At 43.5% G+C, this 18,021-nt stretch overlaps 1 protein-coding gene across 2 annotated transcripts in view; it reads left to right on the top strand.

Moving 5' to 3' along the window:
* Positions 1-17,855, top strand: part of CCND2 (cyclin D2) — a 37,080-nt gene extending 19,225 nt beyond the window's left edge. For both annotated transcript variants that reach the window (XM_050896683.1, XM_050896676.1), the window contains exon 6: positions 16,068-17,855. In XM_050896683.1, coding sequence (XP_050752640.1) covers positions 16,068-16,223 — 156 coding nt within the window. In that variant the 3' untranslated portion in view covers positions 16,224-17,855. The remainder of the gene's footprint in view (positions 1-16,067) is intronic.
* The last annotated feature ends 166 nt before the right edge of the window (positions 17,856-18,021 follow it).

Here is an 18,021-nt window from a genome sequence, read left to right as displayed (position 1 = left end):
GTCCTTAACATGTGCTAACTATAAAACTTTTTATTGCTTTTACTTTGCAGAGTAAATACACTGTGCAATTATTAGATCTGTGATAACATTGTCAAGAGAAGATTTGGTTTTTCCAGCAAATATTCTGTGTTTTGGTTAAAAAGGAATAGTCCAGTTTAACAAAAAGGGAAGAATTTCACTTTTTCTTTTTTTCTTTCAATCAGATTGATCCTAATTTTCAAGTGCAGTTCTGGGGCTTCCCGTTTCTTTTGATTGGAACTGGGTTTTGCACAGAAAAAGGAATATTTCCAATTCTGAGTGCTTATAACATAAATCAAGTAACTGCAGAAATTTAACATACATTTATTTCAGTGTAAATGAAAATTTTATACAGGTAGTTGCTCTTTTGGGTCTATTTTTATAAGTGTGGAAAAAATGAGTGATGATACATTACAGTAAGCAGCAGGAGCGCGCAAGAAGAATCCTATATAACAGTTCAGACTGCATGGCCTGGTGTGAGTATGGCACAAAGCTTATTTGTAGTTATTACATTTAGACTGGGTAAATCCATTAAGTTTACTTCATTTATGTGGATAACAAGAATTCTCTGTTACTGGGCCTGATATTGGTAGTTACTGGCTGAGTGAAATTTTCTCCTTGAATGTTTGTCTGACTGGATGTAACATGATGAGTTTTGGATGCTGCATCCAGCAAATGTCCAGGAGGACTCTTAAGGCAAGTGGGCAGATGTGGGAAGGACATTAGAAACCAGGAGGAGGAAGACGAGGATTTAGAGAATGACTAATATCTTGTTAGCAAAGGTGCTGTCTTCAGCCAAGGTTGTGAATATCCATAGAATAAGGAAAATGGTGCTAGCCACTAAGAGCTTCTTGTATAATTCCATGTCTTAACTCCATGGAGTGTCTGAAAGGTTGGTGCCCCACCGTTACGATTTTCCTTGTTACATGATGATGCCAGATGAAGTTGTTCCTCCTCGACTGCTGCTCATTTTCATGCTTGTTTTTGCTCATGTATGCCCACACAACTGTTCATATCCTTGTGTTTGAAACCCATCCTGGAACTGATCCAGCTTAAAGAAGGGGGGAAGGACCACTTGTTGTTTCAGAGTTAGGGTAAGCTCCAGATAGATAAACTAAACTTCTGATACTGTTTCCACAGTATCTTAGCACTTTTCAGAAGGGAAATGCCAAGGTAGCCCTTGCTGGTGTATTTGTGTTTGAGGTGTTTGGTGGGTTTTGATCAACCATTGAGTAGCTAGGTTCTGTCTTTCTGGAGATGCCAGGGAGTTGTTCAGCGTGGTTCTTCATCTCCTCTAAGAGTTTCCCTGTGCAGTCACAAGGATCTTTTCCCTTCTTGCTCCGTTTCAGCACGGGCAGGAGGTTTGGGTAGCAGTGACAGCATGGTGCTGATGATACTGAGCTCTTAGGTGAGGGCAAGCAAGCTCAACACACGGGCCACAAGGGCTACCTCATCGGGACTTTGCAAGATACTTAGCTATGCGTTGATTCCCTGGTCACAGGGTAGAGCATTTCCCTCCCTCACCTGTCATTTTTGAGCAGCAAAGAGATTTTGAATATCCCTTTCTGATGCAGCCCTCGCTGCAGTAGTCTGTTCCTTAGTCACCTTTCAGTTGGGTTATTGCAGTTTGTGCTGCATGGGGTCGCGTTCAGAAGGTCCTGCAAGGCTAGATGCAGCTGCTTGCTTGCATAGCCGCTCCTCATGGTAGGGATTACACCCACAGGTTTTTCTACTGCACTTCTCTGTGTGTTTCTTTCTGGTCGCTGGCTGGTGCCTTGCTGCTTCACCTGTGAAGCCCTGCTTGAACTGGGATCCCAGCTGACTCTTGCCATGCTGAGTCTGCGTACTGGGGATGTTTGTGAAGGCTTGTAGGGACAGAAGAAAAGTCACAGTAGAGTGTCTTTCTGGTGGAATTTTCTTTCTCCTTGGTACAGTAGAGCTCATGTTAATTGACTTTCCAAGCATGTTGCGAGCATATTACACACAATGACATTTGAGGGGGAATACATGGCTTTTTTTGCTGTCTTGGGAGTTTTTCTGGATTCTCTTCATTTGATATTTATTGATATACACTTAAAGCTCATGTTCTTTATTATAGGAGATATTGAAGCTTTCTCAGGCGTCCCAATGCTTCTTTCTCAGCATCTTGCAGATTGGACAAACTTCGTCTTTTGTGCTGAATTTTTCTATCCTGATTGTTTCAGTCTGAAAGAAAATACCTGCCAAAACAGCTTAGTAGTTCTTCAGTGGTTAGAAGAAAAAAAGATGTTGTTTTTTGCATTGAAAATTTCTTCACGCCTTTTCTTTGAAATTTAGCAGATGAGTTTTTGTCAGAAATGTGCTTTTTGCCATCCTGGTGAAAATCTTCCCAGATGTGGCTGAGCTTGTGTGACTTTGGAAAAAAAAGAAGGAAATATTACTCTTCCCAAATAACAAAGAACTCTTAACATTTTACTGGTCACATCTCCTCTCCAAGAGTCTGTCGGCACTGGGTAGAGACAAGCTTTCTTCCCTTTGCTCCTGGTCTCAGCCCACAGCAGCACAGACCACGGAGGAGAGTTTCACTCGGCCCCCAAGTCAGAGCACACTCAGGACAAAAGGAGCTTCTGGGCAATTTAATCACTAAAAAATTCAAGTCTTTGCAGAAGTTAGAGGTGCTGTCATTTTTTCAAGATGTGGCAGAGGTGGCCATTGTTGTGGCAGAGGTGGCCTTAACTCAGAGTCTGTCTCCTGCAAGCCTTGAAGTCTCAGCCCAACCAAAGGTGGCCAGAATTTTTAACTTGGGCAAAATAGTGTATTTTTCATTAGCCAGCTATTTGGAAATGGAAGAAGTATTTTGGTAGAAACTTTCTCTGTGGCTTTTGCATTGGAAAAATGCAAAAGGGCGCAGGACTGGAAACTTTCATCCCACATGTTAAAGCTTGAGAGAGAGAGAAGCAACTGAAAACAGGGTCTCAGAGAAGTATGGGGCAGTCTTAGCAATAGGTAGTAATATCAGCCTCATCTGTAAAATGTGTTGTTGGAAAAATGTACTGGCTAGGTTGTGTAAGAGTTAGCCCAAGGCTGTGTTAATGAAGAGTAAAGACTATTGTAATATATTTTATGCTGGGACTTAATTAAAGTTGAATGAACAGCTTCAGTTCTCTCACTTCCTAATTTCTGGTGCCTGAGAGCTGTTCCTGCAGTGACACAATTAATTAATCATCACTGTGTGAATGATTTTGTTTTCAAAGGGGAGGTTAGGGAAGAGGAAGAAATGAGAGCTCCTAGGCTTCAGGAGCATCACGCGGTGGAAAAGTGAGGTAACTCACAGAAATTACAGTTCTGCAGAGGAAGAACTTCTTGCCCCGCCTCTGCCTCCTGGTAGCCCACAGGAAACAGCAGAGAGCTGGGGGAGAGTCCTTCCCGACTGGAGGGTCCTGGGGGCTTCTGCTTCTTTTTCTCTTGGTGTGTGTGATTGCTCAGCATGGAAACAGATGATGGGACTTTCTCATTGGCTTTCCAAAAAATGTCACTGTCTGAGGTGAAGCATGAAAAATTTCAGCTTCAAAGTTGCAAGCATGTGAAAATAGAGAATGATAATCAAATCCTGATGCAACTTAACTGCAATGAGCTTTTCTGAACTTTTACTGTTTTATAATGATAATTTGAGGGTGCTATCTGTTTGCTAGGAAATAGCAGCATAAACCAGGAGGCTGAAATCAATGGAGTTATTTTAGATTTACACTGGTGTAACTGAGACTGGAGTTTGACATTTAGTGCTACAATGTTTTTAATGGATGTTTCATTAAGAATTAGACCAAAAATATGTTATTAATAAACAGCATTTAATTTAGAACCCAGCTGTTGGGTAAGCAAACAACCAACACATGAGTGTTTCTTTCAAAAACACATTGGTGTCAGCTATCCTTGTATGAATCCAAAGCAGCGCTCCAGACTTTAGACGAGGTAGTACAAGGCATCCTGCCAGTGTCATTGTAGGGATAACAGTTATTTCTGATAAATAGCTGCCCTGGGCCATTTGGTGAAGGTTGAATCACAGTCTGAAGAGACAGTGACAACGAGGCCATGCAAACCTTGGTTTCATTACTCCTTCCACCTACCAAAATAAACACCAGGGAGCTACTCTTGGAGACGCTGAGAAGCTCAGCAGCCTTATGGGTAGTGAAAGTAGCTCTGTATGGTGTATCTGGATTGCCTTTTCTGATCATTATTGTCCCAAAAAGTCATTAAGAGCTAGTCCCACACAGCTTCACACGGCTCTGCAGGGCGGGAATTGCTTGTTCTGATCTGTTTTGCTGCCAGAGGGTGGGAACATTTCCTTTGCTGTTGCTTGGAGAGAAGAGGAGAGGCTGGTGGGCAAAGAGTTAACAGACCTACTCACAGGAAGCCGCCGAGCTCCCTGTGCATCTCTTGGTGGGTCATTGCAATGGAAAAATAAACAACTTGGGAAGTCAGGAATTTCCATAGCATCCCAGACCAGCGCTCCAGTGCACGCCGTATCCTGTCCCTGGTGGAGCCAGATGCTTCAGAGGAGGATACGAGCATCCCCGCTGCGTACAATTACGGGATGTGAGGAAGGGTAGGGCACATTTTAAGACCTTGCAATCAATATTCTGCTTTGTCACAGACCTGTCTTAGGCAAATCTATCTCCTCACCTCCTGGAAGAGCAGCCATCGGTTCAGTGTGTCCACTCTCTAGCCATGGGTCTGGAAACTGCCTCTCTGGCCATGCCTGGGAGTGTTCTCATAAGTCATGTGCTGGGCATGCATGCCCTGGCCTGGTTACTGCTTGCATCTCACTTGAGTCTGTCCTGAGCCCTTCCATTCTCTGGTACCGAGATCTCCTCGTGGAGGAGAAATACATTAAGGTTTCTGAGGAGCTGAAGAAACTACTGCAGGGGTAGGTAGATGAGGTCTTTACCTGTTATAAAGCACCTTGGACCAGAATTTTGTAGGCTAAAGTCAGCGAGAATTAGACACACAACTATGTTTTAAAGATAACCCTGCTTTGAGCAGAAGGTTTCATAAGGTGACCTCCAGAGATCCCTTCCGACCTCTTTCTGTGAGGCTGAGTGCACTGAAACGTAGAAACGATTATCTCATATTAAAAATGTGTTCAGGCTTACATCATTGACAAAAGCTGGCAAGGTTAGATCCCAAATTAAGCTGGTTAGTAGCTGTTTGTGTAATAAACTCTGTAGCACCATAGCCACTAGAAGGGCTGGCCAGGTTCACTCTGTGTGATAGTGAGGGTTGTATGTGCACATAAGGAGCATCTTCTTCCTAGAGCCCAGCGCTCAAGGTTGTATCCGGATGTCAAAAGGAGTTGTCCTCCCCAGCATCAGCAGCAGGGGAAAGGTTTTCAGGCAGAGCCAACATGTAGGCTTGTATGTGGGCACAAGTCCTTTTCAAAAGTCTGTTCCCAGATGGGAACTGGTGTGTATTGAGTGGATTTGAAAATCCAATGCGTATTTAAAGGCCTGAGGTAGAGAGAAAAAAGGAACCTTAAAGTCTTGTCGAAACAGCTGGCTGTGAGCCCTTGAAAATGTGGAGTCAGGCTGTTTTGAAGACTGGTTCCATAATAAACGGCATTTAAAGTATCTCCACTTAAATGTGCTACATATGTCAGTGCTGGGATTTCCCCCCCCACCCAAGGTCTGAAAAGTCCCTTCATAAAGATCCCTGCAAATTTCTGCACGGAAACGACGTTCAGAACCACCACGCTCAAGAATTCAGTTTCTCTTGAGCTGCAGTATAAAATCATGGAAATCTATCTTGAATGGATAGCATTTCAACATTGTCCCTACAGCACATACACCATTTATTCCCTCCTTTGTAGTGTTTAGGGCCTGTGGTTTTGGAACCAAGTAACAGGACTCGCTGTATCTTATCCTGCCTTATTTGTTGCAGACCGCATTTTGTATGCAAGGAAACAACAGACAAAATAGCCTCCGAAAGAAAGGAAGAATGAGATAGTTTCCTAAGTCGTCTTTGCCTGAGTTGGCAGCTGCTCCGCTTCATTCAGCTTTTTGTTCCCCAGTGAGTGCTGTGCGTGTGTAGCAACAATGGGGTGATGCAGTTACACCGCGGGCTCATGGCGGAGTTCCGTCAGATCCATTCATAAATACAGCCTCGGCCGGCGCGCCGAGGAAGCCAGGCCCCCCGAGGAACCGGCTCCGCGGCCCGAGCATCGCCGCCGGAGGAGCTCATGGGCCGGTGATAGATAGTCTGGTCAGGAGACTTGCCCCTGACCTGCAGCAGGGAATCCTTGCTCGGCTCATACAGCTTTGTGTAACGCAGGTGGGTTGTCACAGCATTTTTAAAATCCCGTTTTTCAACAAACGCTCGCGGCATTTATTACAGCAGGGTAAATTCGCAGCTTTTCACAGTTGCAAAGTATACCTGTTAGACAGAGATTATCAGTTTGAAATCCCAAGTCACATTAAGCAGGGAGTATAATTTCAGGCATGGCATCTGCCCCTGGATCACCCTGCCAGTGTTTTGGCTTTACTCTCACTTTTTCCAGTTCTGAAAACATTGTTCTCTCCTGTTGCTATGAGAAATACCCACACGAGCAACAGGAAACCAACAAACTGACTGTTGAAGCAAACAGTGGAACTGAATCTAGAAAGTACACTGTTGAAAGTGCTGAAAAGACCAAAAAATTGCAGAGAAAAATGTGCCATCTTTCAGATGCTTAATGTTAGTCATCTTATATATTGCATTATTACAATAATGTAGCAATAGTAAGTGGAGAAATTCTGGCATAGATGAGATTTTTTTTTTTAAGTGAGATGTCCTCATTAGTCTGCATGAAATGCCCTTTGGAACAGCAAATTACTATTTTCTGTACTTGCAGATGGAAAAACAGAGACATAGACACTTATCTGTAATTGATGCTCTTTGTTACAGTAGCAAAACCAGACACATTTAGGAGGGAAAATATTTCTGTTTTCAAACTGCGTCCATTAGATGTGAGATCACTGAGATACAGTAAATGTAGTAAATGGGCATGATATTCCCACAGCAGCTTTTCAGGCTCTTGTTTTGGAGAACATCGGCGAGCTAAAGGCCAGTGCTCGGCACACGAAGGCCCCACTTTGGGAAGGAATCCCTGTTTGTGTCAACAATGAAGCATGTGCTTTGGAGAGGTTTGAATTGGGGCTTAAACGTGAACCAGTGGAGGAATCCAGCCGTCTTTTGTATTTAGGAGCACAGATGACACGTTCCACACTGGAATTTATGTAAATCCCAACTCTGTAATGCATGTCTGATTGCTGCTTTCGTAGATTATCCAAGCAATGCGTACATGACCGGTGAACAGTATTGTCACTTCAGATATCTCCAGAATCCTTTCCATTTATCATACCAGGTCCCGCACCTAAAAAAAGTCCTTTTCTGGTTTCCCTTTTGCAGTTAGTTTTAAGAAGGAGGAAGAGATCGGGGGCGTTAACAGTTATTTGTGAAGTAATTCATGTATATGTGGAAAACCAACCACCCTTTAACACAAAAATGCCAGAAGGCTTTTGCAGTGTTCCCAGCTTTGGGACTTTGAGCACTCAGCAAAGCACCCAGGGTTTGGATCCCGGCTCCTAAATCTGGTCAGGAAATGCAGAAGCATCAAGAATTATCTGGTAGAGTTATAGCTCAGTATTTTGCATCGTTTGCATATGTTATATGTAACAACAGCCCTACTGTTACTCTTCTGCTACTGGTTGTAAAGGAGAGTAGGGTTGCAGTTTGGCTTTTGAAAGCCCTTGAGAGATGTCCCACTCAGTCACTGAGCGGGATTGTCTTCAGCCTTGGCATTGCAAAGGATTTCATGACTCTGCCTTGCCGTTGGCCTGAGCTCGGTGCAGGTTGGGCTGTGGTAGCGATGGCAGGCGTGCCGATCCCCGCTGACTTCCCTGGGGTTACCAAGCTGAGCTCTTGGCAGCTGGACGGCCAAACATCCCAGGTAGGGCTCTGAGATAGGATGTTGCTTCTCTTCAGTCATTTCTCACTGGTCTGATCAAAGCTGTTTAACTGGCTCAGGCTTTGGCTGGTGCTGGCCTTATTTATTCTGTGGTTGCTGATGCACAACACCTCACCATAAGGCTAAGATCTTGTCAAGGGTTAAGCGATATTTAAATTTAACAGAATTAAAACAGAACCTTGTTAAACAGTAGTTTTGCAGTCTTTGGTTTCTTCCTTAAATGCTGCCATAACGCATTTTCTCTGGACGCTGATATTCCCAAATGAGTGCCATCTTGGATGGGCAAAAGCTGGGTGGCTGCAAGGCTTAGACCAGTTTCCATGTACCCAGATGTTTCCCTAAATTTAGTTTTTGATAAACAAACATTAGGAGGCTTGCTGGGGTAAGCTTTCTTATTTCTTCTCCCAGGCAAGACCAAAACTGAGATGCAAAAGGGGAATCTAAAAATCACGATACAAAAAGCCCTGTGTCCTGAGGCACTGTGGAAGAGACCAGAGCTAAGTTCATCACTTCTGCACAGCATGCCTCCCTGCCTGCCAGAGTCGATGAGCGGCGAAGTTGTGGTGGCACAAGGAGCTCATGGTCTGGAAGACCTGGGTGTTACGTGACCAGTATGGATTCAGGGGTGCGCTATCATTTCTCGGCCCTGCCTGGCTGTGAAATGAAGCTGGTAGTTTAAGTCTGTTTTAAGAGTGGTAGTCATCGTGGCAGTAGGTGCAATAAATACACAGCCACAGCCCCCTTAGGGTCACAGAAGCTCTGGATTGATTCAAAATGGAGAAGGAAAGAAAAGATGCCTGGCTGACATAGTTTACCTTCTTGTGATAGCCCTCCGCTGTCAGCATTTGAGAGGAGTGATCTTTTTCTTTGTGGAGAAGGTGGTGTACTGCTACTCAGTTGCTGCAGGATCTGATGCAGAGACCATTGTCATCTGAAAGGTACCATCTATCAGCGTTGGTTTGGATGGAGTGCCAACAAAGACTTGAAAATGGCTAGATAAAGTCTATGGCAGAAACCCAAGCCAAGTTACTAAACCAGCTATAAAATGTCTTTTCAATACCCTCCCCTTTTTTTTTCTTCTTTTTTTTAATTTTTCAGCCCAGCCATGATCTGGCAAGAGGGAGAGGATGTCTTGCACCTGTTTAACTCAGTAAAGCTGAGGCAACAGGCTGCGTGGGTCACAGTGAGGTAGTCCTGGAGCTCGGAGCAGTCAGGACTGAAAATCCCAGTAATTACCAGTGGCAAGTGAGAGCCTGTTGGTTGAGCTGAGTGGGATGCCTCCCCTAATAGTTTGCCAATGCATTATAATCATCTGTTTAAAACTGGAAGCTGGGGGGCAGTATAGGGCATATATATTATAGAGGTATTGAAAAGTTCAAGGAAATAAATTATGTACAATGTTCTGCAGGATCTTTCCTAGTGCTTTTGCTTTCTTTCAAGATTGTCATGAATGGAAATTGAAATCTTCAATTATTATTGACTTGAATAAGTAGATCCTGCTGTAGCACTGCTGATTCCTCCTTCCAATCATTTCCACTGCCAGCGTTTCCATCACAGCCACGAGAGGAGTACTCCGTCAGACACAGAGAAGCATTGCTTTTCCTTCAAATGCATTTCAAGTGTGCTAGTAAAATCACTCAGGGATGAAAAAGTTTTAGAAAAAAAAAAACCAAACCCAAAAGTTAATTGCCTTTTTAGTTCTGTACATGCTGAAGTAGAAATAAAACTATGGAATGGAAAGTACCTGAACTATTTTAATCATTAAAACTACTAGACCATATAGAAGAATGGGGAAGTTGATCCATGTGACAACACACTTAAAAAACTTTTTTATAAAAACAACAAAAGCAACCCTACAGTATTCTGAAGGAATGGCCCAGTCCCTGTATTGCAAAATCTAGGGCCGTTACTTCAGTGCATTATAGTGTTCTGTCAAGGAAGATCTGCTGAAAATAGTGCAATTTGTATTTTTTCTTTGATATGTTCATAAAGCGCTAATTTTGTCTCGTCAGTGCTATCTAGAGCTTGCAAAATGAAAGTCCACTAGTAAAATATGTACACATGCAGCAAAGCCACATGAAAGTTGGAGGGGTTAAAAACACTACATCATGGGAAGGCCAGGCTCTTTGTCCTGGTAGGTTTTTTGTATTTTTTGTATTGTGTCACTTAACTTTGGATTGACAGAAAGTTCCAGTGAAGCAAGCAGAAGTGGTAGCCCCATCTATAAAATAAGCCAGTTGCTGTATCACACTGTGACAATTAGGCTGATAAGATACTCATAATAAATTCTTTTTTTTTTCCGTTCACCCGTGAGATTACCATCCAGCTGGTGTACTTCATACGTCTTAAAGCTAGTTGCGGACTGAGACAGTGGTTTAAGTGCACAGCAAATGTGGTTTTAGGATTTTTCATAGAAGAGTACAAGCGCGTTGCTGACATGTTGCATTGGCCAGGTGTAAACGTCTTCTGCCAATTCCAGTTTATTAAAAAAGCCATTGACAGGTTTAGTTGGCATCTCATCTGGCATAAAACACGTTGCTCAAATCTGTCCACAGCACTCGGACGTTGTGCTGTGCCAGGTATCATCTGTTGTCCCGCAGCTACCACGGTGAGTAAAAACCCAGCGTGTGACCTGAGTACCTCGGCAGAAGTGGTGGTGTGGGCCGTGTGTGATCTTCAGCAAACCAGGATGGCTGGCTGATGGGGTAGCGCGCAGAGCCAGGATTAACAATTACACAGCTGCAGCCTCAGGTGGACGAGTTTGTTGTATCGCCATCATCAGTACTGGAGAGTCTGGGCTGCATCTGCTGGTGTGTTCCAGCTCGTTTTGCTGCATGACTGGGGTTCACTCCTGAATCTGGCCTTGGGGTTTTTTTCCTTGCTATATTTTGGTTGTAGAACTTGACAACCTGCAAAATAAAGGTTTCACCATTTTTGGTTTGTGCTGGCCAGGCAATTTCAGCTCCTGGATGGATGCTTCATAGACAAGACTAATTAAACAGAATGTATTACTCAGACTAAAAGAAAACTGAGTTTTAGTACACAAATAACAACACTTTTTAGGACAGTATTTCATGCTGAATGCAACATGCCAGTCATTTTACCATAGTGTTCTTTGTTTTAAACAGTTCAGTGGTAAATTATTTCAAAGTTCAAAATGTAAGTGTAGACCAGACCTAACACATGATAGAAAAAATACATCAGTGGCCTGTGGATCCCCATATGAAATAAAATCCATGCAAACTGTGCCAGTTCCAGTCTGGACTCCTTGATTGGTTTTATGTACAAAATGAAGACATCAGAAATGACCCATTTCTCTATAGGACTACCTAGAGATTTTAGCCTCTTCATACATTAAATGAAGCGTCGTATTGACCCTCAGAAGTTTGTATAATAACAGTGTAAATGATCATATATAGGGGTGTTTAGAAACAGACAAAGTTGGCTCCAAATGCTTAAGCCTTATGTTCCGCGTGTCACCACCCTTCCTTCCCCAAGCCTGGCTGCAAGGAAATTGCCTCATTAAGCTCTCCAGTCTGAAACTGCTTGTAAAAAATCTGGCTTACTTTCAGAAGGACGTACTATTTTGAAATTGTGCACCAATGTGCTTTAAAAGAAGAGATTCTTATACAAAAAAAAAAAAAAGGCGTTACGAGAGTAGTCTGTTACAAGAGTCTCCAAACTGGTGCCCCTGCTCTTTATTCCATTTGAAAATGCCTTGACCCTTGAAGTGACTTGTTGCCATTGCCCTCTCACAAACAGGTGAATGCTTACAATGGACCTAAAACCCGCCCAAGCTAATAACAGGGGATTTTCTTTATCTGAGTTTCTGATAGCTTTTGCCAGGTAGGTACTTCGGAAGAAGGGCCAAGGAATTTGTCCAGCTCCCATCATTAAACAAGCAATTCTAGTATTAGGAAATGACTAAGCCGCCAATAATACAAGAGCAAGCCCCAGCTATAAAAAAAAACATTTACCTGGTTAAACAAAAGTACATATTCTTACCTTAAAAAAATTTTCTTTGCCAGCAGCAGCAGGAAAGTGGCGACAGACAGAGAAGCCCTTTTCCTTACCTTTTGCTAAAAGGAAAGGAAGAGCCTCATGAGGTGAGGAAGGTTAAATTTTGCTTATCTGTCCTGGATCTTATCACCAGAAAATCCACTGTGCTTACATTTTATTGCATCTTCAAAGGCATTTGCCTCGGTCTCTCACTTCTGAGGCTTCCTGCTCCGCTCTGAGTAAGTTAAATACTAAAGCTTCCCTTCTCTCCAGGAGCGGGAGTCCAGCAGTCGGCAGCCCCCAGCCGGTGGCACCGGAGGCGGGGATGGGCTGCTGCCCAGTACTCTGCCTGCGAGGCAGCTCATGGAGGCCTGGGCTTAGGTGGACCCTCCTCCATCAAACTCCGGCTGTAATGAAGCCGATGCATGAACCATGTGTTTGGTAACTCTGCGGTTTTTTAATTAACCTCCTGCTGGCACAGTTGCTACATGAGGAGTTTTGCAGTGTGGGGTGCTGGGAAAGGCAGTGGGTGCTGGTGTGGGGATGGAGACGGGGATGCAGCCCAACGTGGCTCTGGCCAGGGCTGCAGCCCGGGTGCTGGGACGAGCTGGTGTCCTGTCTCAGGGCAGGGGAAGCAGTGAGCAGGCACACTGAGACCAGCGTTCTCAACACAGCCATCCTGCCATTTCTCTTGAGTGGTCATTTCTTTAGTACACCAATAATACGTGCATCCCACTGAGCTGACTTGATATTTCAGGTGCTCCGTGGTTCTGAGCCCCAGGGTTATTCACTGGTTGCAAATGATTGTAATTATGAACTGGCTGTGGCAATGCAGTGGTGGTGCCCATGAGATACCCCTGATACTGAAGAGCATCATTCCTGCTCACAGTGTTGGGATGAATTACAGGAGTGAGGGAAATGAGGACACAACCCAGAGATGGCTACAAAGAGCTCGAGGTGATCTCTGCAATACATCTGATGCAGGAGTCGTTCCAGTGTACGGGCAAGGACTGGTGCAACCAAGAGCAGGTCGCAGCACTCCCTTGCTGTACTGTGGGCTACGCTGGTGCCTGCTGGAGCTTAGGAACAGAGTGTGGTGTTCCATGAGATGAGGAGCCTACAGCCAGTCACCTGAATTCAGTGTTCAGTGCTCCACAGGCCATCTTAAATAAACTCTCTGTGTCCCAGCTTCCTTTGGCATCATGCTTCATTTGTATTCTGACTCTGCGCCAGTGGTATGGCACATACGTACCATTTTTCCTATAACCTGGTCTCCAGAGGAGGGAAACGTGGGTGCCTGGGCTGGCAGGGAACTCCTGTACACCCCTGCAGGGACCGGGCTTAGGTGCAAACAGGGATGGCGGTTGCCTTCTTCCAAAGCACAGGCCTCCTCAACCATAAGGGCTCTGAATGAATGCAATATGCAGTTTTCTGAGCCATGTATCTTCACTAATCTTGGGCTGCATTTCTTGATGATATCAAAAGGTATCTGACCCCCCCCCCCATGTGCCATGCCAAATTCTGATTATACTTAATCTTCTCAAAAAAATACAACAATTGGAAACTTTGGTTAAGAGCTGGCTAATGTTGGTAAAATCACCTTAACCTTTTCCTTGGACGTAGCAGCACTTTTTTTGTTGTGGTTTCTCCCCTTCCATAAAAAAACAGCTTGAGGCAGAGGGCAAAGTGGGGTAAAGTTTAGCTCCAGTGACTGAGACTTGGGAAAGTTGCTAGGAGTGAGAAGCGTGTCTTACAGTGGAGCTGCGTTGGGGTAGGTATGGTACGGCTGCAAGCCAGTTAACTTGACCACGGCTCCTGTTTCAGAGGCAGTCGCACAGTCCCCACCTCTCGGGATAAAAGGTGAACACGGGGAAGGCTCGGTCTGCCCACTGCACGCACACGATGTTGCAGCAGAGGTTTTTCATGTCGCCATGCCCCGTACTCTGTTTCACCGTGGTGTTACTCACCATGCTGAGGAAACAAACTCCTGAGTCAGATGGCACCCCAGATACTCAGGAGATTTCGATGACATCTCTCTCTGGCTTTAGCTGGTGTGATCCACATCACTGTGAATATTTTTGTCTCTAATACAGCCAGCATCTCATCCAACCCCTTTTTCCTGGGTCAGTTTGAAAAAGCCATCCCTCGCGGCCTCTCTTTGGCAGATGCACCTTCAGAGAAAGGTTGTGATGCTTCATTATATTAAGCAGGGCAGTTTCACAACAAGGAAAGGACATGATTTTGCAGCTAGCAGCTGCTGGCTTGTAGCCAAGAAAAATGGGTGTTCGTGACCCACTGGAGCTAATTGCATGCATCACGAACATAAATGTCGTCAGTGGAACAGATACTCTGCATTTGACATGTTTTCCCAGTCTGGCTAGGATGACAAATTAAACCTCCATACATGAATATTTCAAACTCTCCTGAATAACCTGGTATTGCCTGGAGAAAGTGGGCGTTGTTGGTCAGAGCCCAGCTCCCCAGCGTTGCAGTCACATCGCATACCCGGTTCCTGGGCTGACACAAGCGTCCGTGGGACCCCGTGGAGGTCAGTGCCCAGCTATGTTCTTCAGCTCCCCTGCCTGAAAGTGGGAATGGTGATACCAGGTCTTACCGCCCCTGCCAGGTGGTGCCAGGGCTCTGGTTAAAATACTCTGCTGTAAAACTCCTGCTACCAAAAACTGCATTTCTCTGCTGCCTGAAGTCTTTGGGAGAGACCCAGGTCTTACACAGACCGAGGCTTCAGTGAGTTTACAGTATCAGTACCTTTTCCCATATTGTAGAAGGACTCCACAGGGCTGCTTTTAGAAAAACCCATTTATCGTAGCACCACCTGCCCACCTACACAGTGTCGTATTGATACTCTCTCAGTCCCAGCACGCTGCATATAACTGGCATTGTGTTTATAGAGTCATGGCTTGGGTTTTATTTTTCAGTTTCTGCTATAACCAAGTGTTTGTCAATGTTTTCTCACACTTTTTTTTTTTTTAAATATCGATATTATTTGGTCTTCCAGCACGTTATCAAGAATGTGGAACATCCTATAATATTTTAATAGTCGTCGTCTTTGTCGCTGTGTCTGGTTTAAGTGTGGGGAATCCTTCACATTTATTTATTTATACTTTATGTTCATTGCGGGACTCTTAATGTACAGGGCTCCCAGATTTGTGTTGCTGTACTGTATCCTGCTCTTTCTCCAAGTGTTATGTAGTATAATTTGTAATGTAGTGGTCTCTGAGGCTTGGCTGTGCATTTTTGACTTACATTTTTTTCTAGTAGCTGTCCTTGCTTTAATGTCTTCTGTGAATTATGGCCAATAACTATTCCTGGGGCTGTTAAAATAGTCCTGCTCTCAGAGTGAAGGTGTGGGAGCATACCCTACACCTCCTCCTCCTCCTCCTCAGCTGCTGAAATCACTTTTCTTCTCTGGAATGCGCTCAGAGAATGATAACATGGCTGCGTGTTTGGGGCTGCATCGTTCATTCCCCTTGCATGAATTTTCACAGATAAACAGACCCTTCTTTTGCCTTTGCCTTGGGCACCCAAATGCATGACTGATAAAAGCTCAGCGACAGAGCACTGCGCTTTTTCAGGGACCTCAAAACTTCTCCTTCACTTTGATTTACCATCAATTTGCTTGACGGTAAAACTGAAGTGCCTCTGTCTGTGTGACTTTGGTATAGCACCTGTTGGTTATTTCAGGAGAAAAATGCAGCTTTTTTGTAGTGAAGACCCACCCAAGTCACTTAACCCTGCATAGGAGAATACAAAAATTCATATATCCCGCCCTTCATTTTTTGCAACACTTCGGGTTCCTCCTCAAGAAGACGACACAAATGAGCAAGAACAGGTGAAATATTAAGATTTGGAGAGTCTAATAAATATGGCATTAGCATTGTTTAACCCAGAGAGTTTGTACACAGTGATTACCTGTGAGAATTCAAGGTCATTTTCTGTCACAGCAGATGTTCTTCGGGAATACCAGATTGATGCTCTTCCAACTTGTGCTACCTCAGTAAGGAAAAAAAGCTATCGTCTCCACTAACAGCTCAATTTGCTTTCTGTCCTCTAGGACTGCCTTAAAGCTTGTCAAGAACAGATCGAGGCGGTGCTAGTAAACAGCCTTAGGCAAGTCCGGCAGCAGCAGCAGCAAAGCAATCCTTCTAAGACGGTGGACGAACTGGACCAGGCCAGCACTCCCACAGATGTGAGAGATATCAACCTGTGAGGACATCGGCACAGAAAGTCACGCTTGCTCCCCCAGCCCTTTTATTTTTGTTATTATTTTTAGAGTGAATTTTTTTTTTTAATCTGCTCCCACATAGAACGTATTTAAAGCTCTTTTAGGTAAAAAAAAAAAAAAAATACAAAAACTGAATAATGAAAAAAAAAAGCATTTGGTGCCTGTGATGTTCTACAGAAGGGAATCCCACAATATATTTGGTAACTGCTATTTGATTATGTATCAGTGATATTAAATGCTTATAAAAGCATACAAAGTAGCTAGATAAATGTAAGCCTGCATTTGTGGGAAAAAAGTAGAGTATACTTGTCTGTGTATTATGACCTAGTGCATACACCCCTTTTTTAGATTTAAGAAAGGAATCGTGTGTGCGATTTTATGGCTTGACTAGATTGCAAAGCAATAGAATAAGGGGGTTAGGGCAAAGTGGGAAAAGATCCCTGAAGCAATTGAACCATTTTGAATGCAGAAGAGATTTGCTGATCTGTCACCTCTGTTATTAGTCAGAAGTGTTTGTTGGATCTCTGTATGTTAGTTTTGTTTACTCTTGCTGTCTGTGGTAGCTGCTACCTAAGAAAGAAGATGCTTTATTTTGCCAGCCAGAAGAGCAGGTGGTTTTTTTTATTTGGGTTTTTTTTGTTTATTTTTCTTTTTTTTTTTTTTTCAAATTCCCTTCTCCCCTCTTGACTTTTTCTACTTTTCCTTCAGAAATGGTTCATTCTAAACACAGCAGCATCTTTGGCATAAGGGCAATTCCGTTTACCCAACTGTGGGCCAAGCCAAAGTTATCGAATGTTCATGTTAGATGGGGGAAATGCACCAATTAATTCCGACCAGTTGGCTAATCAGACCGCCTCCGACCTTTGGATTGCAAGATGCGGTGGATCATCTGTGAAAAGCATTATATTCCTTTACAGTGCTAATGCTTCACGTCAATGTTAACTTTTGGCAGCTCCTTAGCTTGGCTGTAAAGACATTTAAGTGATGTTCTGTCCATCTTCCTTTTTAACATATCCTCACTGTGTTAAAGAAGATGAGATTTGGTTTGACCCCTCTTCTACCTACCCATCTTCCCCCACTGCCCCCGCACACTTTTTCAGCATTTCATTAACTTTATTGATCCACAGTGAGCGTTTTTGTAAACCATTTCATTCGAAAAGCACTTTGAAAATTGTTCCTAAGGGATTAAATGAAATGGTTTATGATGATTTTGCCGAGCAAAAAAAAAAACAAAAAAAAGAAAAAAAAAAAAGAAAAGAAAAAAAAAGAAGAAGTCACAAAAGCAAAGCATATAGCTTTTTATAGTCAATATTTTCCAGTATCTGGTGTACTTGGTTAGTTGCGGTGTTGCTGGAAATACCAACACCTGGTTCAGATGACATTCCTGTCATGACATTCCGGATAAAAGCCTGATGATTTGTATTGTTCAGTGTCACAGAAGGATCTTAATACCACGTGCATGCTTATCTATGGACAACGAAAGAAAATTGCAAAAGACACGAGTGGTAAACATCAAGGTGTGTGACTTGGAGTTTTATTACAAAGGTGTATTCAGTGTACTTGAATTTATTTTTCTGCTCCATCTGTAACGAAGAGGCATTTAGATGGCAAAGGAGTTGGAGCAACTTTTTTTTTTTTTTTTTGCACAATTGTATTAACAGTTTGCAAATATACAGTATGAAGCTGTTGGTTGAAATGTTAATGTTTGCATTTTTAAGACAAAAATCCAGAAAGAACATGCTACTTCGAAGAATATTATATGAATGGACTCAGCCGTATTTGG

This window comes from Gymnogyps californianus, chromosome 1 (genome assembly GCF_018139145.2).
Source record: "Gymnogyps californianus isolate 813 chromosome 1, ASM1813914v2, whole genome shotgun sequence".
NCBI classification, from domain to species: Eukaryota; Metazoa; Chordata; class Aves; order Accipitriformes; family Cathartidae; genus Gymnogyps; species Gymnogyps californianus.
Note: the sequence above shows the minus strand (reverse complement) of the source record. Positions and strands in the feature narration are given on the sequence as shown.